Here is a 26,700-nt window from a genome sequence, read left to right on the forward strand (position 1 = left end):
CCTTCCTTTGACATTGAACACACACTTACTGAGACTCACTTTGTGCCAGGTGCCTGTCCAGTGACACAGGATGTATCAGCGAACAAAGCACCGAAAACCCCTGCCCCTCCAGGAGCTGACATTCTAGGTGATGGAGACAGGGACTTAAAATAGAAATCAGAAAAATGTGTAGTGTGTCAGCTGGTGAGAAGTGGAGAAAAACTAAGAAAAGAAGTGGGGTAGGGAGTCAGGAGTAGTCTGAGTTTTAAAGAAGATGGACATACACACACATTACTGAGAAGTTCACATTTGAACAAAGATGAGGAGGAGGTGAGGGAATGGGACAGGCAGCTGTCTGGGGGAGACTGGTGCAGATGGGATGAAGGGGGTGAGGAGGAGAGAGACTCAGGTAAAGGGCTAGGGATGAGGGCAGCTCATTTAGGACAGTGGTTGTCAAACTTTGGCAGCCTCGCAGTCAGTTGGAAGACTGTTGCTGAAACGCACATTACTGGGCACCCCCACCCCAGAGTTTCTCATTCAGAAGTTTGCGCTTCCAACAAGGTTCCATGTGATGCTGCTGCTGCTGGTGGTCCAGGCATCCCACTTTGAGATGTACCGAGGCTGTTGTCAGACTTTTACTCCCAGTGCATGGATGCCATGGGCAGGATTTGAACGTAGGAGAGACAGAATCTCTGAGCACTATAGAGTCAACTGTAGGAGTCAAGGGCAGAAGAGGGAAAGCCAATCAGGGCACTACCTCAGCAATCCAGATAAGAGAGCATGGTGACATCATTAAGCTAAGTTATCTCTCTTCTGAGTTTATTTGAGCTTGACCTCGAAAGCAAAAGGATACGAAGCATTTGTTATGTTTAACCTAAATTTCTTTTGGTTAAATCTTTAGCCAAAATGAGTGTATGAATTCCTTTTCAAAGAGCTGCCGGTCTGGAAGTTTGTGAAATAGATGGAAAAGACAGGGAGTTCAGAATTGTGCTACTTTCCTGATAGAGCTGACAAGGATGTGCCCAGGAGCACAGGACTTTGTGGAGTGGTCCTTGGGGAGGTAGCTAGGATGGTTGGTGGGAGAGAACCCAAAGCTGACCTTTAGCTTTCTGACCCTCTGTCTACAAGCTGATCCTTGGTAGGATTGGAGAGGTGAAAGTTTCCAGCATCCTAAGAAATACTGTTTGTAGTGAATACCACCATTCCCTGAGACACTCAGATCCTATGAGGAATAATAAAGAAAGAAGAGAGAACTGAAACAAGGCACTGCCATTGCTTCCTTCCTGATGTGCAACGGGAAGGAAGCAGTGTGGGGAAAGAAAGCTGGACTTGGAGTCACCAGTCTCCGATGAGTAACTGCATCGGTGCCCAGGTCTCTTCATCTCATCTGAAAATGGGACTAATGGTGGCACTTGTCTCACAGCAGGGGGTCGGGGGGGTCCTTATCAAATGTTCACCATAGCAGTCATTATTATCACTATGAAATTTAAGTGGATTTCTTGGCCTTTCAAGCCTGACACTTCTTGGTCCCTTACCCAGATCCCCACCACACACAGAAATAGTACAGGGTAAAGGAAGTCAGGGCAAAGGGGAAACAGCGGAGATGCTGCGGATGTTGAAATGCAGGGTGGGCATGGGACAGTGCGGAGCAGTAACGCCTTTGAAGGAGCGGGGTGGGGAGAAAGCAGGCGGAAAGTGGAGGTAGGATGGAGAACCAGAAGGAGAGAGACTGAGATAGAGCAGAGGCAATGTGAAAAGGGGAGGGAGGGTATGAGAACGAGTGGTAACGTGGGAAGAACCAGAAGTTCTTGGGAATGGCTAGCAGGACCACGGGGAACTCTGTGGCAGCTCACTTCAGTGGCCCAACAGTCCGGGTGTTCCTTAGCGAGCCGCCGTTACTCACAGGGGCTGGCCCTGCAGAAGCTGCTGCACTTCCGAGGGGCAGCAGAAAACAACAAGAGAAGTATCAAGGGGTCACAAGTTAGACGTCAGAGACTCTGCTTAGCTGTGGTGCCTGTGATGTGGAGACTCGTGAGATCTGACATCCATGCGGACCTTTTAGGCAGATAATCTGAGAACCCAGACACTTGTTACAAGTCCCTGTGTGAGCACTGGAGGACCAGGATGCCTTCCTCTGCACATCCTGGGGCCAAACCCAGTGAGACCTGCTCCTCCAACAGGATGGAGACGTAAAGGACAGCCGTCATCTCTTCGGAGGGGGGCCTGCCCTCTCGTTTAATCCTCAGATGGGCAGGATTCATTCCATTTCGCAGAGGAAGATGCTGAGGCTCGGGTTGGAAGGGGTGTGGCTGGAGTTCAAACCCGGAGTCGGCTCCCGAGGACTGCCTTCCTGTTAGCAAGAAATTGTCTCTGAGTGTTTTCAGGGACTCCTGAGTCAGCCTCTTTGCTTCTCTCACTTCTGTGGCTCTGCCTGCCTGCCTTTGGGCCATTCCACCTCTCATCCAAGCCCTGGAATTGTTCTTGGCTAGAAGAAACTGCAGGCCTGAGTGTTGAGTGTCTCTGTTCCCTCGGCCGCTGTTTCTCTTACACCCACCACTTCTTGACCACTTACCATTATTACCAGGTTACCCACCAAAGGACGTTGGCCTCGAATCACCGAGTTTATGGAGATTCTGCGCCCGCACCACCCACGCTCACACATGTGTCCTGCTCGCATTTTGCCCGGGGAGCCCTAGAGGAGTCGTTTCATAGCGTCAGCAAGTGTTGTCTGTTCTGTCACATCAGGGTGCACACAGCCAAGCCCCGCCTGCCTGCTCACCAACCAGCGCAGGACTCTTAGGATGCAGAAAAGTCACTGTGTTGGGAGATGAGGATTTGCATATACTAATTACTGTATATAAAATAGAGAAACAACAAGGTCCTACTGTATATAGCACAGGGAACTACATTCGATACCTTGTAACAGCCTAGAATGAAAAAGAGAAAAAAGAATATATATGTGTATAATTGAATCACTATGCTGTACACCAGAAACTAACACAACATCGTAAACTGACTATACTTCAATTAAAAAAAAAAGAGTCACCCTGTGTCAGAGTTGAGGAACCACCCTTCCCCAGTGGGTCTTTCTCTGGGCGAACCTTCTCCAATTCATCTTGCCTTCATCCACCACATCGAACGCAGTACAGTGAATGTGGAAGGAGTCCAGAAAGCACTGGGTTGATTAGTGAAGAGCAGATCACCCATTTTAGACTAAAGCAGTGTCTTTAGGAAAAAAAAAACAAACTTCCGATGGGGTGGCATGAATATGGAAGGATTTAGGCTATAGTCACCAGACCACAATCCAATACCAGAAAATGTGATTTTCTTTTTAAACCATAATGAAAATCAGTCACCTGGATAAGAATGCTGAGTGATCAAAGTGAATGAGCCAGTAATCTATAAAGAATCATCTCCAGGACCCACGTAGGATCGTGTTTCCTTTTTGTGTTTTTATGAAGTTGCCTCAGAGGGACACCACTGGGGGTGTCTCTCCAACATGGTGAGGTTGGCAACTGAGTCACCCATTTGCGACAGTTAAATTTTTAGGAACCTCTAGCAAATCCATTTGCAGGCATCTTTTAAAGACTCCAGATTTTCTTGAGCCTTGTGTGGTGATAACTGATGCATCTGAAGTGGACCTGGGAGCTATTCTTTGTCAAGAGTTAGAAAATATAGGCAGTCTTGTCTTCCCTGTGAGTGTAAGTTGTTGTTGTTGTTCTTCTTATTATTATGTCAGCATAAACTGCTCCCTGGGGAGCTGAGATACAGCATCGCAGAGAGAATGCGCCTGGCTGTGGAAATGGGCAGTAGGAGTACGACGATATTATCTCGTGGTAATGAATTTACCTTTATGACAGATCATTATCCCCTCCTGCAGCTGAACCGGGTGAAGGACAAGTCTGGCAGAATAACCTGGTGGTACTCGGGGTTTACTGGCTTTGAATGTTTAAGCTGGAAAAATGCAGTAGCAGCGCGGTTATCTCTGTGTGAATGTTGCAGAGGGGAACAGAGACGAAGGAAGTCACATTTTCTTTCTGGTAATGGTAGGAAGCAGGTGGTAGTGACAATCTTTAACAAAACAATGAATGCAGTTTCTCATACACTTTGCCATTTTAGTGCTCGAGTCAAAGGATTCAGTGAATGGGAAATAAATCCGTAGCACATCATCATCATCACTAACAATAAAAATTACTTGAGGTCTCATCGAGTGGTACCCTATGGGAAAGAACAAAGATTCATTTTTAAAACGAATGAGATGCAGCTCCTGTCCCAGGTGTTATAATTCGAGGTCATGCTTTAAAGGCTGTATGTAACGTGGAACTGGCTTACGTTAGTGAGCTGTGGGGGGTGGTAAGTTGTGGTTCTGCATAGAGGCAAGCTGTGACATCCTGCACGAGGTGTCTCTGCGGGAAGAGTGGGCTTGGAATCATTTAGGTTTATGTCCTTGCTTTGTCCTTTACTTACCACGTGACCTCAAGCAAATCACCTAAACTTTCTTAGTTTTTTCACGAAGGAAAAGTCAACATCTGACTCTCAAATTTTTTAAAAATATTCCATTTATTTTTTAAAAATTTATTGCTTTTGTTTAGTTTGTGTGTGTGTGTGTGTGTGTTTGGGGGGGTAATTATGTTTATTTGTTTATTTATTTTTAATGGAGGTACTGGGGATTGAGCCCAGGGCCTCACGTGTGCTAAGCACACATTCTACCCCTGAGTTCTACCCTCCCCCCTCAAACTGTTTTCTGCTTGATGTCAAGAACCTAGTAAGTATGCAGTAAATGAACGACCTTTGTTGGTGTTCCTGCTATTGTTATTGCTGGGATTGTCTTGACTCAGGAGCCCTGATGGGACACTGTGTGCCGTATTCCAAGTAGGACCCACACGAATTATTGGGAACGATTGAGAATCAGTGTTGAGGTGAAGCTCCTCAGACCAACATTTCTACAGGGGCCATAGGAAGCCCATCCCACTCCTGGGTAATCGATGCTGCAGGGCACAGCTCTCAGACCATTTCCCGTCTGTGTGGTCACTAGAAGAGGGACCAAGTGTCCATTATCTCTTTGTGAATAGATACTCTACAGAGTTTTCCCCATCTTCCTCCTCGTTCCCCTGAGTTTCCTTGTAAAGGCCTTCACTGCTTTCGTCTGAGCTCCGGTACCCTGTACACTGTTCATTATGCGTCAGCTGTGTAGAGGGGCTTCGTCAGGCTGGAATGTGAAGAGACGGCTGATTTGTGTCCCCTGGACTCACTCCCATGAGCCTCAGAGTCTTGAGCTCCTTTTTCCGGATCAGCACCTGTGATCTTCCATTTGGGGTGAGATGTCGCTACCCCCCCTGCATGCGCTGAAAAAGCTCCCTGGCCCCTGAGTCTTCACAGGATTCTTCCTTATTTAAATCTTTTCATGTGTCTGGGTGTGTTCTCTCTCCTGTCTTCCTGGGTGTTTGTTTGTCTGTTTGTTTGTTTTAAAATCTTCCTTTCAACCATGAGAGAGAAAGAAGGGGAAATGCATGTGGAAGTTTATGTACGTATCTGAAGACGTGGGGACGGGCCCTTTGCAGTTCAGGGAGCGGAAGAAAACCTCCAAGACCTAGGAATTTAGGTGAATGTTTCCTTCTTTTCTGTTTTTTTTTTTTTTTTTTTTTTTTGGAATGATTGCATGGACAGAAGCAGTTGCTTCCTTTTTACTTTTTAATAAAATCTGTTTTTAAACTCATTTGCTTTGGACACAGAAGAACGCCTAGAATTTTCCGGTGCCTGAGACGTCTTACCAAGTAACACCCAGTTGGAGTTGCTCAGTCAGGATGTGTCTCAGATGAAAGGTTAATCCATTCTGTGCTTCCTTGTGGTTTGAAAATCTCTTCAGCGGGCTGGGCTGGTGGGCACAGTCCCTGGTAGTATATACAGAGGTGGTCCCAGGCTCGATCGAGTCTGTCGTGGCGGGATGAGACCGTGGTGCCGCAGAGGGGAAAGAGCCCTGGAGGTGGAGGGGCGCAGCCTCCTTCCAGCGAAAGCTGCCGCGTTCCCCTTGTCTTGGATCGTCTTCCTGCAGGCGTAATACTCATCAGTGCTTTAACCAAGCTCAAACGGAGCAGGTGGCGCGAGTGCTTTGGGGATACTGGGGATAAGCAGAGGCTTTCCCCCTTGCCACAGTGCCCGAGGGGGAAGCATCTTCCTGCCCTGGGGGTATGGGGAGTAATAAAGGGGAGAGTTAGGGATGCTAAATATCATGTAATGCTCTGGACAGTCCCGCCTAATGAAGAACTAACTTTCCTAAAATGCCAGTAGTGTCCCTATGAAGGAAGGGCCTGCCAGACTGTTCAGACTCATCCTTCTGGAATCGCCTGTGAAGGACTAGGTGCCTAGACATAGCATCAGCTTAATGTTAGGAACTGGCGGCCACTGCGTTGGTCTCCCAGGTCTACGGGTACTAAGCTGGGGTCTATGCGTTATTTCACTTAATCGTTACACCAGCAAGAGAATGAGAAGCTGAGGCTCATGGTGGTTGCCTAGCTCGCCTGAGCAGAGCAGGGCTGGGATGTGCGTGCGTGTCTGCCTCGGCTCTGTCCTGGGCTGCCTGCCTCTCAGATGGGTCCTCTCGCCCAGTGGGGAATAGAGGGTGCCCACTTCTGTCTAGAGGTTGGCTGCCATCAAGGTGTGGAGAGCCGTGTGTTAACCTGTTCTGTGTGGGAGCACGTGCATTCTTTGTATCACTGGCAACCCAAGAAATACAAGATAATGATAAGCCTGGCTGCGCAGACTTGTGGGTACACAGTTACAGCACAACTGTGGCTACACAGTTGGCCTGCACTTCGAGTGTTGGGAAACCGAGTTCATGGAGGGGAACTACAGCCAAGCAAGAAGTGTATAATCTCTCTCATCTTTTCTCGACATCAGACCTTTGTAAATGCAGTGTCCACACCCCTTAATGGGCTCTCAGGTGAAAACACAGCTATGAGCATTGCTCCAAGGTTGTTCTTTATTAGGATTCTTTATTACCTACCTTGATTGGCAAAGCCAATTTAGAACATGAGTTCTAGAACTGTGGTTCTTAGTGGCATTCTGTAATTCACTGCTGACTCCCTTCCCAACATTTTGACTTGAAAAAAGTTCAAATTGGAATTTCTTTAAGACTTATTCAATGTCTCAATTGGTAGAGGGGGGAGAAAACTTGTAACTTTTTAAATAATTCTGTCCCCCAAGTGACAGTTAAGTCATAGCTTCCACTATTAAGTTGGTATAGCTTTAAGCTTACACATATGAACAAAAATACAGTGAATTAAGTTGTAGTCAAGAGTGGATCAAAAGCATACATTTGGGGAAGAGGTAGGAGGGAAGTTGTGTCAAAGCGTACAAATTGTTTTGAGAGATCGTGGTTTTAGTGGTACTGATATGGAAGAAATAACCTTCCCACAGGGTTGTTTGGTGAGGGACACTTCCCTATGACGGTAAAGCTGGAGTTTCAGTTTGGGTAGAATCCACTGGGTCCATCCAGCGGATCTGCAGTGAGATCTACAGATCCGGGGTTTGTATGCATACTGATGACAGTGGTGGTTCTCATAGTCTCACCGTCATCTGCTGAGCCCTTTCTCAGTGCTGGGGCCTCTGGAGGAGACACTCTTATGCATGCAGTTAGGGCCAGTGTGTGGTTGAGAGCATGGCTTCTTCAGTTAGATTGCTCGACCTGAAATCTCTGCTCTGTCCATGATGGTCTGTGTGACCTTTAGTTCAGCTGACGCTCTCTGCCTCAGTTGCCTCAACCATAAGATGAGAACATAAGAGTACCCCCCCCTCATGGCGCTTTAGAGATTACAAGAAAATAACACATGAAAAGCTGAGAAGAAGAGCTGTCACAGAGTGAGCATTAGCTGTCACCACGCCATTGTTATCCTTGAACCCACAAAGACGCCGAGTCACCTCCTCCCCTTCATGGCGCTAACCCTGTGGGCGCCTGGGGGCTGTACAGGCCATCACTGCCCTTCCAGGAAGCTTTCTTTACCACCACCACCCCCAGACTAGTCTCCCTCCCCTGTGCTCTCAGAGTCTGCTCCTACTAGCAGGGCCCATAGCACATTGTCTTGTAACCCTCCCTATAGGCCTGCCCACCCCCCTCACTGACCAGACAGAAAGGACCTGAAGGTCAAAGCTGTGCACCCCAGTGCCTACCAGAGTGCCTGGAGCAAACAGGTATTCAACAAATGTTGTCTGGATAAAATTAATGAAAGTTTAATTAGCTTATTCAAGGTCACAAAGCTAGTAACTCAGTGAGAACCATGTCTCACTTATAAAAAGAAATAATAAGCTATAGACAACATTCCTCGAACAATAATGCACTAAATGATGATTTGAAACTGACCATTACTTCCAGGATAGTGTCCAAATATATTGAGAGTCTCCAAATTTTGGCCCTATCATCCTTTCAGGCTTTGATCTAGCTGTAATACTTGCTGTTTCCCCTGCTTCGAATACACACACTTGGCTCCCTAGCCATTGGGGTACCCTTGGTGATCCCCATGAGATGAATCACCTACACTCTCGTCTTCTCTCAGACAGTTGTCAGTATTTATTGAGCCTACAATGTACAGGCCTGTGATGCTCTAAGGATACAGAAATGAAATCAAAAGGTGCTGACATTTGAACTGGGTCTTGCAGGAGTGAATCAAGCCTTCTTCCTAGTTCTTCTCTGAAAAGTGTTTTCGTGAGACTGAGGGATATGTTAACTATTTGTTCCAAGTTCATCATTTATACTTAGCTCATCGGTTGGCATCAACAGGTTTGTTGAATGAACCAATCAGACTGTAGAGAAGACTTTACGTTTGTAATGAAAGCACCTTAAAAAATAAAGCAAAACTGTGTTTAGATTCTCCCTAACCTTTCTGATGGTAGTAGGAACCTCAGAAATTGGCCACTGACTTACTGATTTTGTCAGACGATGTAAGAGAGCAGAATGCTGTCGGCTTCACCAGCTGTGTCCAGAAGGGCTCCATGTTCGAATTAGCCACAGATCGTGTCCCTCGTGGCATTTGCTAATGGTGACTCTGAAGACCCGAAACGCCCACGTTAGTGAAAAATATTTTACTTGGTGCCCCTGACAGTTTATATCTGAAAAAAAAAAAGTGCTTTTCTCTGTGTGAGTTTTTGAGGGAGTAAACTGAATTAAACGCACATCCACGTATTTACATGTAGGCATGCAGGTGCTCAGGGCTCCCACCTGGCCGGCGACTGCCCTACAACCTGGGGAGATTGCACATCTCTCCTAGTGTTAGGGATAGGAATGGGGCCAACGGAGTGCCCCTTGGTGATCACAGAGCGGGATTTCTATTGTCACCTGGCACCGGGTAGCTGCCCTTGGCTCTTACTTTTGGAAAAATGACAGGTATTTGATAAAGTATCAGAATGATTAGAGAGAAAAAAAAACAACATAGAGCCAGAGGAGCTGGCCTCCTTCAGAACAAACAGTGAGACAAGGACACTCGTTGGCATTCCTGGTTGGTTGACAGCATGTAGCCTGTTGTTGCTTAGTTTTGTTTCCTGTTTATTTTTGGAGTGTGGTTGGTTTGGTGTTAGCAATGGGGACTTGGGTCATTTTGGACCCATGTCTCTTGATTTCACCTGCAGCCTTCCTCTGAGAGCAGAGAACAGGTTAAATGTTTAGTTTCAAGCTTTGCATGTCGTTTCACATTTCTATAGAGTCTGCAGACTTGAGGTGCAATGATGCTGTCGTGAACAAACAAAATACTGTTTGTGGGATTCCTGGGAGTTTATTAACAGTGAACGTATTTTCTTAGCAGCAGGAGGAGATCAGAGAGGTTCAGCCAACATGTTCACATACACATACAGACCAATGAGCCACTATTTGAAATGAAGACTCTTCCAGAAAGACCAAAATGTATGTTTTACATTTGTGGACCATATATATGAGAGACCTCCGCCCCTAAACAAAACAAAATATACTATTTCCAATATAATTAATTTTTAAAAATCAAATTCTAATTATGATATCTGAAGTAGATACTTGAGCAAGAATGGGGGGCAGAGGGCAAGACTGAGGAGGACAGGAAATTTCAAAAGAATTATAAGCATCAAGTCCCTGGCTTGTAAGAGTATGCAGCTAATTATGGAGACAGTCAGCTAGTTCACTAGTGAGCAGAATTACGCAGTATCAAATACCTAATGAGATTTGTGAGACAGTGTTTATACACCAGAGTATTTTTCACCAAGGGACCAAATGACTCCCCCCCCAACCTTGAGGGGAGTTCAAAATGTTTCAGGGCATTTTTGGTTGTCGTAAGGAGTGGATGTTGCTGGCATTCAGTGGTGGCGGCCAGGGATGCTAAGTGCCCTGTAGCGTACAGGATAATTCTGGACCTTGGAAGGAATCCCCCTCGAAGTGCTGATAAACTTGCGGAGAAACTGCAGAAATTCCAAGCAGAACTCAGTGCTCTACTTAGCTACAGCCAAGCCTGAGATGTACCCAGGCAACTCTCTGAGTCATACTAAGGTTCTGCCCCCTAAAATCAAGGAAATAGCCTGCATCATAAAGGGCTTCGGTGATCAAAGTCAGTAAAGGGTAACATGTCCGTCATTCTTCTGCCTAAGAGGGCAAATTCTTTTAGCATTGATTTAAAGCTGCAAGGAATCAAGACCCTTCCTTTAATGGTGCTTTCTGATGGCTCTCCATCTATACTGAAGTAATGACCTGAAGTGTGGACACCCTGGACTGTGGGTAGTTTATTTCTTAAGATATGTCTACATTTGATGTTAACATTGCTTATTTTGAATGCGTTTTAATACGAGCCAAAGTATTTTAATATTTTAAAGAGTTTGAATAGTTTTCATTTGAGAAATACTGAAAAACACAATTAGATTTCTAAGTACCTGTTTTCTAGAACATGCGGCTTGCCTTTAGCTACCAATAAGAATTTTCAGCAAACCAAATTCTTTAAAAGGATAAAATGTAACTGGCCGAAAAAAAGCATACCATTTTTATTTTCTCTTTCTCTAAATACTCCTGTATATTGTTTATTGAAAAATTGGGTAAAATTTGATCTGCCAAAAAAAAAAAAAAAAAAAATGACCTAGGGTTCACGTATTGGTTGAGTATCTATAGTTGTTACCCCAAAAATATGAAATCAAAATTTGTAGCCCCATATCTAGGATAGTGCTTGGCCTGTGGAGATGGTTAATGTGCCTTTAAAGAATAGATCTATATTTAAAATAATTTTAGGAATTATAAATATATTTTTAAAAATAATATGAATAAATATATTTATATATAAAAATGGGAATCAGATTCCTAAAATTTACACTCAATTTACTTAAAACAATTGGGAGACCAACTACTGTTTTATGTCACTTTAGAAAAACCTAAGAAATACCAGAGGATTCAATTTTAATGATGTTTTGTGTTACTTGCTTTGGAAAGTAATTTTATTTTTATTCAAAAATTCATTCAAATGAAATTATATCATCATTTTATTTACATGCACAACTTTTACATGGATATTTACATTATTTACTCTTCCACATCAAAAGAACATAATTATTTCTGTTTTTCCTTTTAAAAATATTCTATCTGATTCAAGATCTAAGATACGCAGTATAGTCTTTTTTTTTTTTAATACATTCTATGTTCTTTGCTCAGCACCTTAAGTGCATTATCTCATTATTCCTAGCAACAAACTTATAAGCATTCATGCCATTTTACAGCTGAGCAGACTGAGGCTTAGGACATTCAAGATTCTAATTTCTGTAATACTGTCCCTCCTGCCACATGATATGTAAATGATGCCTTGAAAATATAATTTTTGAAGGACAAGATGAATGAACACATTGCCATAGTGGTCCCTTTACAAGAGAAAAGACAAATACATTACAGGTTCACCCTGATTTATATTTAGCCTAGAATATTTTGTTTCTCTGATCACATCCAAGCAAAAACTAGGAAACTGAACATGTTTGATAATTACTTATTTTAAATTAGGCATATAACTAACTTAAATGCAAAAGTAAGTCTGGAGAAGCTTGAAAAGTAAGGCAGAATTAGCTTCCTTTTAAGCGAACTTTCATAAGCAATGGTAATAACTCGTTAAGAAGAATGGACACTGGCAGGTTTGAATCCTTGGTTGCAAGCTGACACTTTGAGGGAATGTTCTCAGCAAAACACTCACTTCAGGGGAAATTAGGTCAGGCTTCTGGAACATTTATCATGTATACCTGTCACCAGCAAGACCCAGTCCTTAAAGTGAGCTGAGATCACAAGCAGGGATCCCTCCTGCTCTGAGCTGAAAGGACACTCTAAACCGATAGTTGTACAACTATGTGAGCTTGGCAGGGACTCCCGTAAAACTGAAGCCAACGCCCATATAGTTGCTGTGGGAATTGAATTCCTTAATACTCTGTTTATAGAATTTTGAAACGGCAAATGGATTTGGTCTGTTCGAAAAACAATCTGTCCCCTGGCTTGTTTGGAATAACATCTAGAGTTGCTATAGAAGGACGTGGGCAGACGACCCGTGTCTGCTTGGGAAGTCAGTCTCACCAGCCTCTGCTTGTCTCATACCGCACAGCCAGGTTGGTTTTTGCCCAACTCACGGTATTATTTGCATAAAGGAAAGGCCGCCTTCTACTGAAGCTGAAAAGTTGCTAATTTGATATAGAAACTAGAGTCATTAGCAAAATCCAGAGCACTGGAAGGTAAGACAGAGTCTACGGTAAAACCAAAACAACATAAATGAGTCATAACCCAATGTCCTTTCAGTAATCGTGGGGCATCACTCTGGTGGTTTCAGAGCAATGTCAGCAAGTATGGGGATCCTCCATGGGAGCTGGAGACTGCGTCTGCATCTGTTCATGTGCCTTTCAGCTCAATGAATGTCATTCATTTAGGGTCTTGTGGATGGAAATGATCACATTCACCACAAATCTCTTTATCTACTAGGTTCAATTACCTTATCTTTGAAAGGAAGTAATTACTCATCCTTTTCATAAATTCTTGTTGGGTAAACACATCTAAAGACGTAAGAAAAATTGCTAATTTAAATGGGAAATTGGTTGGAGGAAAAGGTGTTATTTATTAAATGTGTGTGTAGGAATCTACCTTTACCTCTCAAGAATAAAAAGAATACATGGATAAGAATAAATATTTCCTTTTTGTGTTCATTTGTCTTACATACAGTGAGGACCCACCATGTGCTAATCAGTGTACAAATGGTGGAATAAAAAGATGTGGGACAGAACTCTCATTTGGGGGGTGTGTGTGTGTGTATGTGTGACAGATCCTTAAACAAAAAAGAATGATAGCCAGTGTGAAATGTCACAATAGAGGTTATTTTAAAACTCAGGAGAGGAACTCAAGAACTTAAAGAAATTTTGTCTGTGAAAAGTAGCTTATGAAACAAAGTTTTGCTTTTAATTGTATCCTTAAGATGGGCCTGTTAACAAGTGAAAACCCAGAAGATGTGAGGGGCTGAAGGGGGAGAGTGGGTGTGGAAGAAATCTACCAATGATTTCTTGGTGGAAGAATTAAAAAAAAAAACTTTCATTATCACACTCTATTAAGCCAGGACCAGGAAACAATTTCTAATCAGCACTCTGATCTGGGCAGAGATTGTGCAGTCTTTTGTACCAGGCCTCAGATCTGTGTTCTCTATTCACACATGCTCACTTCCAGCTGTTGTCATTGAAATCCCACATAATCTTTCAAGGTCAAAGGGCAGTCACCCATGGCTGCTGCAGTTAAAAGGTTATGCTGATTTCTATTGTCAAATATTGGCCCTTTTCTCTTCCAATCACTCCCATTCTCCTTTTTTTAACAAGAAAAATCCAGCCTAGAATTGTATTACATGACTTTAAAGTCTTAAAAGTGTTCCCCCATTGTGCTTACACGACATGGCCTGAACAGTCTAATTCATTCTGTTATATTTCACAAAGAATTTTCTGGTGCTTCTAAAATACTTTGTGTTTGTGCTAAGCCAGCAAACTTCAAAGTCTAGTGGCCTACACGATTTGTGGCATGCCGTAGGATCTGCAGACATGGATAATATAGATCCTATAATTTAATAAACGCTGTGAATTACGGCATCAGGAACTAAGTAATTGCTGGGTGAGTAAGAATTGCACAAAGCAAATGACGTTAAAAAAGATGGAAGCTCTTTGTATTTTGTGGTTCTCAACATTAACTAATTTTATTATATATTTGGAAAACTACATGTACCTATTTGTAATTTTTTTTTCTTTTTGTAGCGTTGGAAAAGTCATTGTAAGGATTTTTTAAAGAAATATACTGCTTCAGTTCATCAATGATTTTCTTTCCATGCTTGGGTGAACCAGTCAGTGTTGAGTGTCTTAAAATTAGCACATGGCCCCTGCTCATCTTCTTTCCTTGTCATTGCATGTGTCTGCAGGTGGTTTAACAAGCAAGGCTCTCTGTAAATGGTTTCACAGCCATGTGAATTAAACCTAAAAAGGAAGAACAGGATGATGGGCATTAAGGTTTTTTTTTTTTGCTGTTTTACATCCACAAACTAGGGTAGCCCTCGGGTGAGCCAGTTTCATGTCTGTTTCATTTAAGGTAATCAGTTTCTGATGTATTCAGAGAATACATTTCCTTATTTTTTCTCCAGTATATGGAAGAGTTCATAAGCAGAAACTGAAGCTATCACAAATAGTTTGATCCATTTGCAGATTAATAGTTGTTGCTGTCCCAATTTAGAGAAACCTTTGATACAGAACATAAAAACAATAAGATTGCTTAAAAATCCTTTTTAGTTCAAAACCAGGTTAATTAAAAACTACTTTTAAGTTTATGATGCATTAAGAAATAACACCGTTAATTTTAAAAATACTTATGAAATATGGATCTTATTATGCTAACTATACTGGAACTTACTTTTTCTAAAATGAAGCAAAATTTTCTTTAAAGAAAGAAAATCTTTTAAAGCAAGTGTTTCTCTGTTCCTGTACAAAACTAGTTTGTAGTTGGGTCCACTTGCAAAATACCTACTTCTGCTCATTATAGGTCTAATAAATGTATGATTCTAAATGTTCTGGGGCAACAGGGAAATTAATTTGCTGACATAACAAAACTGAAGGGAAGAATATTTAGCCTGGAGGAGAGAAAATTAGGGGCTGAGGGACTGTCTTCAAATATTCAAAAGGTAGCAAAACTAGATTTATTCTGCCTGTTTCAGAGGATAAGTGAGGTGAAGTTATGGGAAGGCAAGCATATTAAATGAATTATTTTTAAAAAATCAAACCTCATAATCTTATTAGTCTAAAAGTCTTGATGACAAAATGATGGTTACACCATTACTATATGATTTTTAAGATCCCTTCATTTCCAGTTCATTCTGTAATGTCATGCGTCTGATATCTCTAAACATACAAATAAGTGCAAACCTTTTTTCACTTTGTATTTAGATGTTCTGATATCCAACATAGTTCTTCAATTAAGTGCTTAATCACTTGTAACTCAAACTCATAAACCCTCTTTATGTGAAGTCAAGGCATCAAATTTACTTTAATGAAATACTACTCTTCCCTTACTGGCTGCAGGCATTGGTAAAAAGTTGTGATAAGGCCTTTGAGTTAGATTGGATAATCAAGTCTCTGGTGTTATATATAATTTATATTGTAATATGTATTAATTATATATATATGGGAATAAAATGCCATAAAATTTATTACATACAGAGAACTAAACAAGCCTGTGTTCTAATCCTAATTCTGCCACTAGCTGTGTGACCTTAGGCAAGTCACTTAACCTCTTTGAACTTAAGCTTCCTTTTCTGTAAAATCAGAATATTGCCAACTACATAGTTGCAGGAAGAATTAGAGCTAATATGTCTAAAGAGCTTAGCAGAGTGCCAAACACATAGTAAATACTGGATAAATGAAACCTATAGTTTTGATGAAAATTAATACTACCTAGGTTGTTCTATGGATAAATTTTTTCAGATAGGCAGCATAATTTCACAGTACCTGTTACCGGCTTGATCCCTTTTCCTAATGTAAATATTTTAAAGTGATTGCAATTAAAGATGTTGAGTATCCTTGAGTCTTGACCTTAGAAGTGTTAATTAGCTCAAAGACTTCAGATTCTACCTTCTCTCCAGGACACTGGTACATAAACCAAAAAGGGAGAGAGAGAAAAAGAAGCAGAATAGCGTACAACAGCTGCCAAAGCAAACGGTGTCCTTGTCAAATTATTTGTGAAATCATGAGTTAAATGATAGTAAGGAAATTTGTTTATTGCAGGAACTGTCAGAGGCTTTAATGTGTAAATGTTCTTTGTCATTCTTCAAGGGTGGGTGTGATAGCTCCTTCTGAACTTATTTTATTTACTATGTAAATCTTTATCTTATTTGTATCTGTTATCTTTGTTTTTAAATTGTTTGTGGTGGGGCATTTTCGAGGACTAGTCTACAAAACACTGATTTGGGAAGCACTGGTACGAGCCCAGATACAGAGGATGGAACATATCAGTGTTTGGAGAATAGCAGGTCGTACATCTTGGCTGCAGAGAGTGTATGTTTGGGTGTTGTTGGGACTACTACCCGAAACGCTGAGCAGTAGACCAGATTTTGAAGGGCATTAAGTACCTAGCCAAGAAGTCTAAGCTTAATTCTCAAAGAAACCATGAAATGCTGACGGCTTTATTATCAGACGAAAGACACCAGCCATCCATGCATTCTCTTCCTACTGTGCTAGCAGATTAAAGTGCAGAGAAGATACCTCGCAGGCATCACACGTTTCTGTGCCTACAGGGGCCTTACAGAACATGTGAATAAATGAAATACAATTAAGAATATTGGGAGGGTAGTACATTTGTAAGCTCATACTCAGTTTTAAAAACTTCATATGCCAAAAAAAAAAAAAAAAAGAAAGAAAAAGAAAAATTAGTACTCTGCTAGCCAGGCAAAATGTGTTTGCAAACTAGAATTGTCCATGGGCTGCTAATTTGCAGTACTGACGTTGGTTAGGGTAACTGCTAGGCTCCTATAACAAAGACCGAAAAGTAAGATGGTTAAAGTACATTAAAATCCCTTTTCCTTTTTGTAACTGTTCCAGATGAGCTGGCTAAATTGCTGGGGTGGTTCTGCTCCACAGTGTCATTCAGGGTCCCAGGTTTCTCTGTCTCACTGCTCTGCCATTCCATGGGCACTGTCTTTGTCTGCAGGCCGGAATATTAGAATTTGGGCTTAATGAATCAGTAGAAATATACCCTGAACCCACTTAAAAAAAAAAAAAAAAAAACCTGTTTTCTAAGATATTCCAAAATGAAAGTATAGAAGTAACATACGACTTGAGGCAAGCTACTAATGACTTACCTTGCACTTTAGGGGGCCACCACGTAGGGGTATCTGGAGTCACTCATCTGAGTCACTGAATAAATACCGATTACACTCCCACGCCAGGGATTGTGCCAGGCCCTGTGGGCAGAGTGTAAGGCCAGGGGACACAGCCTGCTCTTGCAGGGTTTGTTGTAGGAGTGCGGAAGGAGGAGCGGGAAACGAGTCACTGTCGAGTCAAGTAGAACGAGGTGTGACATAAGGCAAGTTGAGGAGAAATTCTCCTGAACTCGACAGTATTGACTGAGCACAGCTGGAAAGTGTGTGCTGGAGGGGGTGGGGGGTGGAGCCACCACCCTCCCCTCCATGCTCCTGCCGAGAGGGCAGGTCACTGAGGGAGAAAGGAAACTCCAGGGAGGAGCGGTGAGGTGATGAGTAAGCTTTCCTTTAGGAACATGAGAACGTGAGTTCTGTGACAGCAGTGTCCTCAGGATGCAGCCCAGGGCCTGCACTGAGTGAGGCAGCCCCAAGTACGCGTGCAAGAGAGATGGTGTGACGATGGGGAGCTCTTTTCCCTTTGAGTAGCCCAGACTCACGCTCACGAAAAGACCCAGCCACTGGCCTGTCTCTTACTAGTGATGGAACTGGATCTACCAAGGAAGAATAGACTAGAGACATGGTCGTCCCTCTGTATCCGTGGACACTGGTCCAGGAACCCCGTGGGTACCAGACTCCACGGAGGCTCAAGTCCCTTGTATGAAATGGTACTTTTGGCCCCCAGTACCCACCAGCTCTGCATCCCCGATACGGAGGGCAGACCTTGTGTCCTTTTTGGTGAAGTGACCTGTGTATCGCAGTTTGCCTACATCCATTAGCCAGATGAGGTTTGATAATTTAGAGCTGAGAGCCCTTTGCTGTTCCAACAGGACAAACAAAATACCACCCTATGTATAAACTTTCTTCCTCAGATACATGAACTCTGTTTCATGGGCATTCAAACTTTCCTTAAAGGCCAGTCTTCCAGGTGGCCTGTCCCAGCGACTTCTTCTGTTAGGTTCCACAGGGCTACCTGTGTCTGCAAATCGAACTTTTTTCCTTTCTCGCCTGTTAAGAGGTAGGTAGATGTTCGCTCCCTTCACGAGATGACATGTGCTTCCCATATAATGGCATTTCCATAATAACTGCTGGTATCATCGAGGTAAAGAGAGCTGCTTTTTCTAACCACCCACAAAGGAATTTAGCTTTTCATATTTCTGCCTCTGCTAAAAAGCCTAGTTTGTCCCCACTCTGAGAATGACTGACTCCGGTAAACTGAAATCTGGACTCTATTTGGGAATTCATGGAATGGGACTTCAGTGAGTGAATTGTTTTGGTCATTTGATCTTAAATGAAAAAGGATCTGCTCCTTACTTCAATCTCCTGTACAACTGCTCCTGAGTAGTCGTTCAGAATTGGAGAGGGGGTCAGGCTGTCACACGATCTGGCTTTTCACCCAAGACTTACTTAGCAAAAGTGTATGTTTTGCACTCATTTCTGAGAGGCCCTATTCAAAGTGTAAATCTTGGGATCTTACAGGAGTGTTTAATCAGTTTTCCATCTGAAGATCTTTTAATGCCAACATCTTGAATTCGGAATAACATACTTAAATTTGCTTTTTTAATTGTCTTTTCCACTTTTTCTCTCATCTTGCAATAAAGTAGAACACCCAGATTAGTGTTATTTCCCTGAAAGTCTTTGTATGATTTGGGTTGTTAATGAAGTCTAAATATCAATCTGCTCAGGTTTGCTTAGTAATTACGTTAGCTGTGTCATTTTTTCCATCGTTTCTTAGGTTTTATTTCTCGTTGCTTTCTTCTTCTAGAGTTCATCAGTGGGTTTCCAAATAATTGGTGAAGGAACAAAACCAGTTTCATAGTCATTTGAAGTTACGTGGAGTGTTTACACAGACCTTTCCTTAGAAACATGTTCTAAACATGAAGTAGTCAAGGCGATCCGATAATCTCATGACGCTGTGAAGGGATAGTTGCTTCAGGATTTGTGAAATCACTTAACTCTTTATTTTTATTTTTCTGGTTTCGATACATTTCATGCATTTCATTACACAAATTACGCATATTCCATTAAAATAAGCTTTAGGAGGCAGGTTGCTGGAAAGGGAAGGAGAATCCACTTTTTATTTTTGCAATGACTTTCAGGATGACACAAGATCCTTGTTTAAGGGTAGGACTAGACTTTTTTTTTTTTTTTTTTTGGCCCCTTATGGCCATTAAATAATGCTACCTTTAACTCTGTCTTTATTTGGTCTCCCAAAATATGATCCATAATCACAACAGGATAACCCTAGACATTTCTCAGCAGAAAACCTAATGGCACCTTCCCTGTTGGAAGCTTTGTCCAAATAGTTTGTCCATCTGGTCTTTGCCCTGTTTATTTTAGAGGGACTATTTGGATAATTCATTTTAGTAGTTTTCAGATGCACATTGGTTTGATTTTAGTTCAAGCTGTATTGCAAGAGGTGAGAGAGGAAAAGAGACAGGAATAAGAAGTTCTGTCAACGTTTTTATAAAAAAGGAAAGTCAACACACTGAGCCGAGTGTGGGTTGTGCTCACTCAGGGGCACCTCTGGAGTCCCTCCTGCACACCAGCACTGTGCTAGGACCTGGGGGGCTGGAGACACGGAAGATGCGCTCTCTCCCCTCAGGGGGCTCACAGTCTAGTATGAGAAAAAAGGTGAACTTACACTTCAGTGTGCTGAGTCCCAGGTCATAGCTCAGGTTGCCAGGTCAATATTGAGAAAATGGAAAAAGAGTGTTCACCAGCTGTGGGGGTAACCAGGGAAGGTTTCTGATAGAGATGACAACAAAGCTGAGATCTAAAGGCCAGGTAGGAGTTGGCCAAGCAAAGAATATGAAGGACAAGGCAGTTCAGAAGAGGGAGCAGTGTCAGGGGAAAGGTGAGCTGGAGCCAGGGAGGAAGGACCATGTGTTCCCTTAGGCCAAGAGGTGGGGGTGGAAGTGAGAGACCAGAGATCAGGAATGAGCCTGGAGAGGAAAACAGAGGCTGTAGGGTGGTCGTATGCCAAGTGGAGACATTTGCACTGTACCCTAAACTCTCTGTGGGGCTCTTGCAAGGTTTTTGACAGGGCAGTGAGCTCTGAACACATTGGGTTTATCTCAGATTTCCCAACACCTCATTATTTTCTACCTCAGGGCCTTTGCACATGCCAGTACCTCTGCCTGAAGAGCTCTTCCCTCTTCTTTTTCTGGCTGTCTCCTTAGTATCTTTCAGATGTCAGCTCTTAAGAGAGACCTTCCCTGACACCCCTTTCTAAGGCTTTTCCTATTTGTTTCCTTTACATTATTTATATCATTTATAATTTTAAAATAATTTATTTCTTTTATACTTTCAGCTGTGTCTAATCCTAGAAGGTAGGGACTATATCTCAAACTCCTGGCCCAGTGCCTGGTACACAGGATGTGCTCAAGAAGTACTCGTGGAATAAATGAGTGAATCATCACGTTTGCCTGTTAGGGAGACAGCTCTGGCTATAGACCGGAGAGTGGACTACACTGATGACAGAGAATGTGGGAGGTTGTCCCATCGTACCAGTGAGAATTGGGAAAAGCCAGAGCCACAGTCATAAGGGGGAGATGAAGATACACATGGAGCAAAGAAACAGTAAGAAATGGAATCAGTGGCGGTTAGTTGGATGTGGGTGCTTGTAGGAGGTGAGAGTCGGGGATGACACCAAAACCTAGAAAACGAGATGAATGGTGGATGGTTCATTGAAGCAAGGGATTCAAAAGAGTAACAACAGTTCTCAAGAAGAGAAAGAACTCAACTTTGGACATGTTGGGTCTGAGGATACCCACAGGCTATCTGGATAGAAATATCTAATAAACATTTTGATTTATGGGTTTGGAATCCAGGAGAGAGAGCTTGGCAAAAGATAAAGATTTGAGAGTCATTGGCCATAGATTCATTCATCCACTCATGCAACAAATAGGCACCTACTGACTGCTTTGTCCCAGGTATTAAGTACAAGGTGAACAAAGCAAGATTATTCTAATTTTCACAAATATCACAATCAAGCCTGGTATCCAATATCATGGAAATAAAGAAAATGACTCAGGAGGTATGTATATAGGGAGAGGTGAGCACAAACGCTGGAGAACACCAACATGTCAGAGGTGGACAAAAGAGAAAAAGGACAGTCGGAAGAGAGTGATGGTTTGGATGGATGAACGCAGGGGTTTCCCCCTCCCAAGTCCCTGCACCGAACTAAAACTAAGTTTTCAAAACAGATCGGCTGCTTTTTCTGGTGGCAAGATTAAAGTACGTGTGTTCACGTTCACTCTGTTCAGAAATTCATGTTAAGTCGCCCTTAAAATAAGGAATTTTAAACGTTGGAACTGAAACAAGTAGCAGCCCGCAAGCGAGTGACGCAGACAGAGCTGAGCCAGGGCTGCAGATCAGCCCAGATCTTCCCACTCAACTCTGAAGTTCCTTGCTATTGTTGACTGGGTTTTAAGTCAAACTTACCATATATTGTGGTTGGATTTCCTTTGTTATGGTCTGTGGGATAAATGTGATGTTAATGTCACAGTGAAGAGAGATAATATGCGCTGTTTTGCCAAGACTTCATTAGAGAATCTCTGTTTATTTATTTATTTTTACTTCTCAATTCTTTGAACCAAGGAGGCAACACCTCAGGCGCTTACCATGTAAAACTCAACTAAATACCTGGGTGTGGGTTGTTTTAAGAGGTGAAATTTCTTGGGCACTTCTTCAAATGAATTTTGCCTTTTTAAAAAAAAAATTGTGGTGCATATACACGATTCTTCATTTTTCCTTTTTTTAATTGAGGTATAATTGACATAAACATTGTTAGTTTCAGGCATACAACAACCCCTTACCGCACATAGTGCCACTTTATTTCAAATAAGCAAGTTAAGATTATCACATATTCTAAAAATTAGAGTCGCTTTATCTAAAATATCATAGATTGTGTGTTTGATATAAAAAATTAACTGAAAATTGTCTTTTAATTTTCAGCCAAAAAAATCTTTCTTATGCAAAAGTCCAATGTAACCAAAAGAGAAAGAATAATTTGTAGGTCCATTTGTAATTCTCCAAAACATGGTGATTTTTTTGCATGTGTTTATGTGCATGATGCTTAACAGATATATTGGTACATAAACTATGTCATAGGTAAACTTGCTTCCCCTTAGTAGTGGGGAAGATCTAGCTTTTATCAATAGCATAAATCTTATTTATGGATTGTTTGTTATATATTCAAATTAGTCCATTTTCATACATTGCATTTCTTACAAGTATGTTTCTTATTTCAAAGAACAGTTATTTAAAAAAAAAAAAATCCCTTCGGTCACCAACTCACTACAACCTTTGACCCTAATTTTAAAGCAGGTGATAACATTAGCCCTACAGATACATCTCTCAACCAGATTCAACCTGTGAGACTCAGAATCAGAAAACCTTGGAGGCAGAGAGGGAAATGACATTCCAGAAATTATGTATTCCTTGCCATTTATAAATATGTTCCTGAATATACCGTAAGAATTAATAGGTGGTTGATAATAGATATCAGTATCAGATATCCTCAAGGAAATTAATTATATCCAGCAAAAATAAAGCAGATACAGAATTCAAAGAATAAGTTATTTTGAACCATTGATTTATTATCTTTTCTCAAAAAAAAAAAAAGTTTCAACTGACCCATCCACAAAAAAACTCCTGTCTTGAAGCAAATATAAATTTTTATTTGTGCTCAGAAGAATTTGTTTTTTTGCTTCAAGGGTTGGGGCTTATCTTTTGTAGTCTGGCTTTTTAAAGATTCACCCTATGGTATCTCTAGAAATGAAGGGAACATCTTTAAATCTTCTTTGATTTGAATGAATGGACAGCTAATCCTGATCAGATGTTTCTTTAGAGAATAATGTTTAAAAACTGTTATGGAATTTAGCCATCCTGGCTGATTGGTAGGTAGGCCTGTTGTGAAGGTCTCAGAGGTCAGCCAAGGTAACCATTTATTTTAAATCGTCTTTTGTTTCAGATTTCCTGTTGAACTTTTTTTAAAGCATTTCAAAAATCACCCAGTTGTTGTATCATTGCTTTCCATAACCTCCAGATTCAAAGATTCAAACCAAAAAACCATGTACATAACTGAATGACTGTACCCTCCCACGTCAGCTCTAGCTAGAGCGGAATATGAAATTAGATTTCACATTTTTAATCACAATGAAACTAATGTTTAGAATCCTGTTGTCAGATGTCTTCTATTTATGACACTTTGTTTCTTTTGTTTTTTGTTTTCCCAGGACATTTGGGCTTCCAGGACAGTTTTGTCACATCAGGTGTTTTTAGTGTGACTGAGCTAGTCAGAGTGTCACAGAGTAAGTATAATTTTGCTTTCATTTGGTACAGATTTGCCTTGGGTTTGTTGCTTACCTTTTGCCTAGGCCTCCTAGAGACATAAATAGCTTTCACAATCTCCTTTACAGACTCGCATTGGAAGAATTTTGCCACGTAGACTGTTTGACAGCCAAGAATTTAAATCAGGAAAAATTAAATATCATTTTAATGTGAGACGTAGGGAAAGAACTGAAATCCTGAGTGTCTCACATGTTCCCTCGTTTATAGTGTGAACCTGGTTTTTTTAAAAAAAATCCTGAGGCTTCCTGGATTACTGGGGAAATTCTGCATTTTACACGAATTTGGTTTTGACCTTTAAAGAATGCTAATGCCCTCAGCACAAGGGACACCAGGCAACTTGAGCATTACCAGCTTGTCAATGATCACCAACAACAGTGAACTGAGAGTACCTGTCACCACCCTGTGCCATTGTCAAAGGGTCATCGATTGTATTTTTGCTATGACATAATTGAGACAGTCCAAGGAGAAGGTATAGGATTCCCCCCTCCGCTCTCCCTCCCCCACGTAGACACACACACGCACACACACACTGTTACCTTCCCACAAAAAATCTTTGTCTTTATTTAGAAGCATACCTGTAGTACACCTGAAACTAACATAATATCATACATCAACTACACTTCAAAAAATAATAATAATTTTCATCATGGTTCAAACAACTTTGCAGCCCCTTGAAAAGATCATAGACCTTAGACATTGTGCCTATGGTGCTTAATGGATTCAAATAAAAGCTTCTGGCTAACATTAAAAAAAAAAAAACAAACATATCTACAATGTTTGTGCTGTTCTAGGTCTCAATATCAAGGGAAAAAGACACCAAATATTAAAATTTTATTTTTTATCCTCCTCCTATTTCAAAAATACCACCTCTACATAAAATTTGCATTGTTTGAATTGGTTTCAAGCTGCATCAAATCCTTTGTGAAATGAAGTGGAGTAAAAATAAATATCTTTTATTTCAAGTTCATACCCTCCGTTCACTGCAATACACTCTTGCAAGATTGACTGAGTGAGTAAGCAAGTCAATTTCATGACAAGATGTCAGATCAAGCAAGCCAAGCCATGCTGATCTCACAGGCTGAGGTTCTGTCTGTTCTTATTTCTTAAGAATCCAGAAGGTGGGATACAAGTGAAGGCAGGGGATCTGGGAGGAGAAGGGGAGAGACTCTGACAGGCACTGTACTAGATTTTCATGCATGTTACATAAAATTAATCCCTGCAGTAAACATGCTAGGCAAGAAATCATTCTCATTTTCACAAATGAGTTAAATTGAAGCGCTAGCTAAGTCATTTATCCAAAGTCAAACAGGGGGGAAATGGTTAAGCTAAGTAAGTCTGTGTAATGCTGGAATCTGTACTCTTGGACCGGCACAAGGGAACTCAAAGAAATCCACAGCCTGAGCCTAGACAGAGAAGACAGCAGGAAGGTGGCTCTGGGTGTTAGAATTCCAGAATCAGGGACCCTAGGTGGATGCTGGGGTGCTCTACTGTAGAGGCGTCGGAACCCTAAAGAATGAGGCGATACAAGCAGCAAGTTACGACCTGGAATGGAGCAGTTACTGCCGCGGTATGAAGTGTGCCTAAAGCGCCAACCGATGAGCTAGAGACTAGCTTGCCTTTTGAACTTGGAGGGTACATGCCGCCCGGGGAACAGCCGATGAGCCAGTTATTTGCCATAGACAGCTAACAGTGCGTGTGTATGTATAGTTTTTACTTGTTAAGATTTTTAAACAGGGATCGTAATCCCACATTTTAATGTAATAATAATAGTAATATAGAGTGTATGTGTAAGAGCATAACTGTCCCAGAGCGTCACTGGGATGTACATTCATTCATAGAAGCCTCACTGGGGTCTAAACAGAGTGAAAAGAAAACACTTTTAAGATTGATGCACGAGACCTTTTTATTCTACCCTGGCTGCTGTAATGTTTACGTTTAGTCTTCGTTACCGTCAGTGTCCTGGGGCCTGGAGGTTTGTATGTGAAGGCCCACACTCCCCGGAATCGCATCCTTCTTCCACTCTCTCTGTGTCCCTTTAAGGTCTTATATCCCAAGGCTTATCAGTTCCAAGCTTGACTAGACTTCCATTCAGTCCACCACAGCCTGGTTGCCAAGGGAATTCTCAACCTGCCTTCAAGATCGCCCGGGGGGTATGGCCGGACCACACATGGCATCCGCAGAGGGACCTGGTTTGTTTCCTGTCCCCGTTTAGAGGTCTGTGTTGCTGATGTTCGGCATCATGAGCGTCCTCCGGCTCTTGCATGCTTTCCGATTCTGCACACTGCTTTGTAATCGCTCTAGGACTCACTCACACATGGCCTCGTGCTGACTGAAACTGTTTGGCAAGAGTGGGACTGGGCTGTGTCAGCTAAACCGTGGCTTCAGGCCAAACTGCCGTCCGGAGCCCCCTCCCTCCTGCAGATCTGTAATCCAGGTTTGTCAGGGTCTGTGTCCCAAGATTGCCTTGGCCGCCAGGGTAGGGGGGAGGACGCCCCCTGCCCCCACCAGCTCACGTTTCCTCCCTTCCCCCCTCCATCTTTCTGAAAGACTTAACACTCAGGCCAAGTGATGGAGTCAATGTCCTTAACCATTTCTTTCCACGCTGCCTCCTTCCCCACATTGGAAGAGCTAAGCATCCATTTTGGAGGTACGGTGGACACTTCTCCCTGATAAGTGGAGCTGGGGTGCATTCTGCAGCCTTGACATAGAAATAAGGCACCTAAGTTGATTCAATGCATGATGTTAGTCTTGGTAGGAGCACGATGCAACACTAACATGAAAAATTACAGTGGCCGGCATTTATCACGCATACACTGTATACCAGGCATTATGCTAGGCACATTGTAAGTGTTCTCTCGTTCAGTCCTCCCATGGTTGCTGTTATTGATGGTCAAAGTTAAGAAATTTGGTCTTTTCACTTTGTTTCCCTCAGCTAGCTGACTGCAGACGTTTTTGTCATGACCTCTCCTGTAACTGC

General features: G+C 42.1%; 1 protein-coding gene and 1 long non-coding RNA gene across 5 annotated transcripts in view; one reads left to right on the top strand and one right to left on the bottom strand.

Moving 5' to 3' along the window:
- Positions 1-26,700, top strand: part of NFIA (nuclear factor I A) — a 340,770-nt gene that overhangs the window by 201,924 nt on the left and 112,146 nt on the right. For all 4 annotated transcript variants that reach the window (XM_032494423.1, XM_032494424.1, XM_032494425.1 and 1 more), the window contains one exon: positions 23,609-23,683. In XM_032494423.1, coding sequence (XP_032350314.1) covers positions 23,609-23,683 — 75 coding nt within the window. The remainder of the gene's footprint in view (positions 1-23,608; positions 23,684-26,700) is intronic.
- LOC116668042 lies at positions 1,485-26,352 on the bottom strand. The gene is made up of 3 exons (XR_004325098.1): positions 26,342-26,352; positions 26,229-26,231; positions 1,485-3,099 (listed from the first exon to the last, which is right to left on the bottom strand). It is a non-coding gene; the product is annotated as an uncharacterized LOC116668042 (long non-coding RNA).

Source organism: Camelus ferus, chromosome 13, assembly GCF_009834535.1.
Source record: "Camelus ferus isolate YT-003-E chromosome 13, BCGSAC_Cfer_1.0, whole genome shotgun sequence".
NCBI lineage: Eukaryota > Metazoa > Chordata > Mammalia > Artiodactyla > Camelidae > Camelus > Camelus ferus.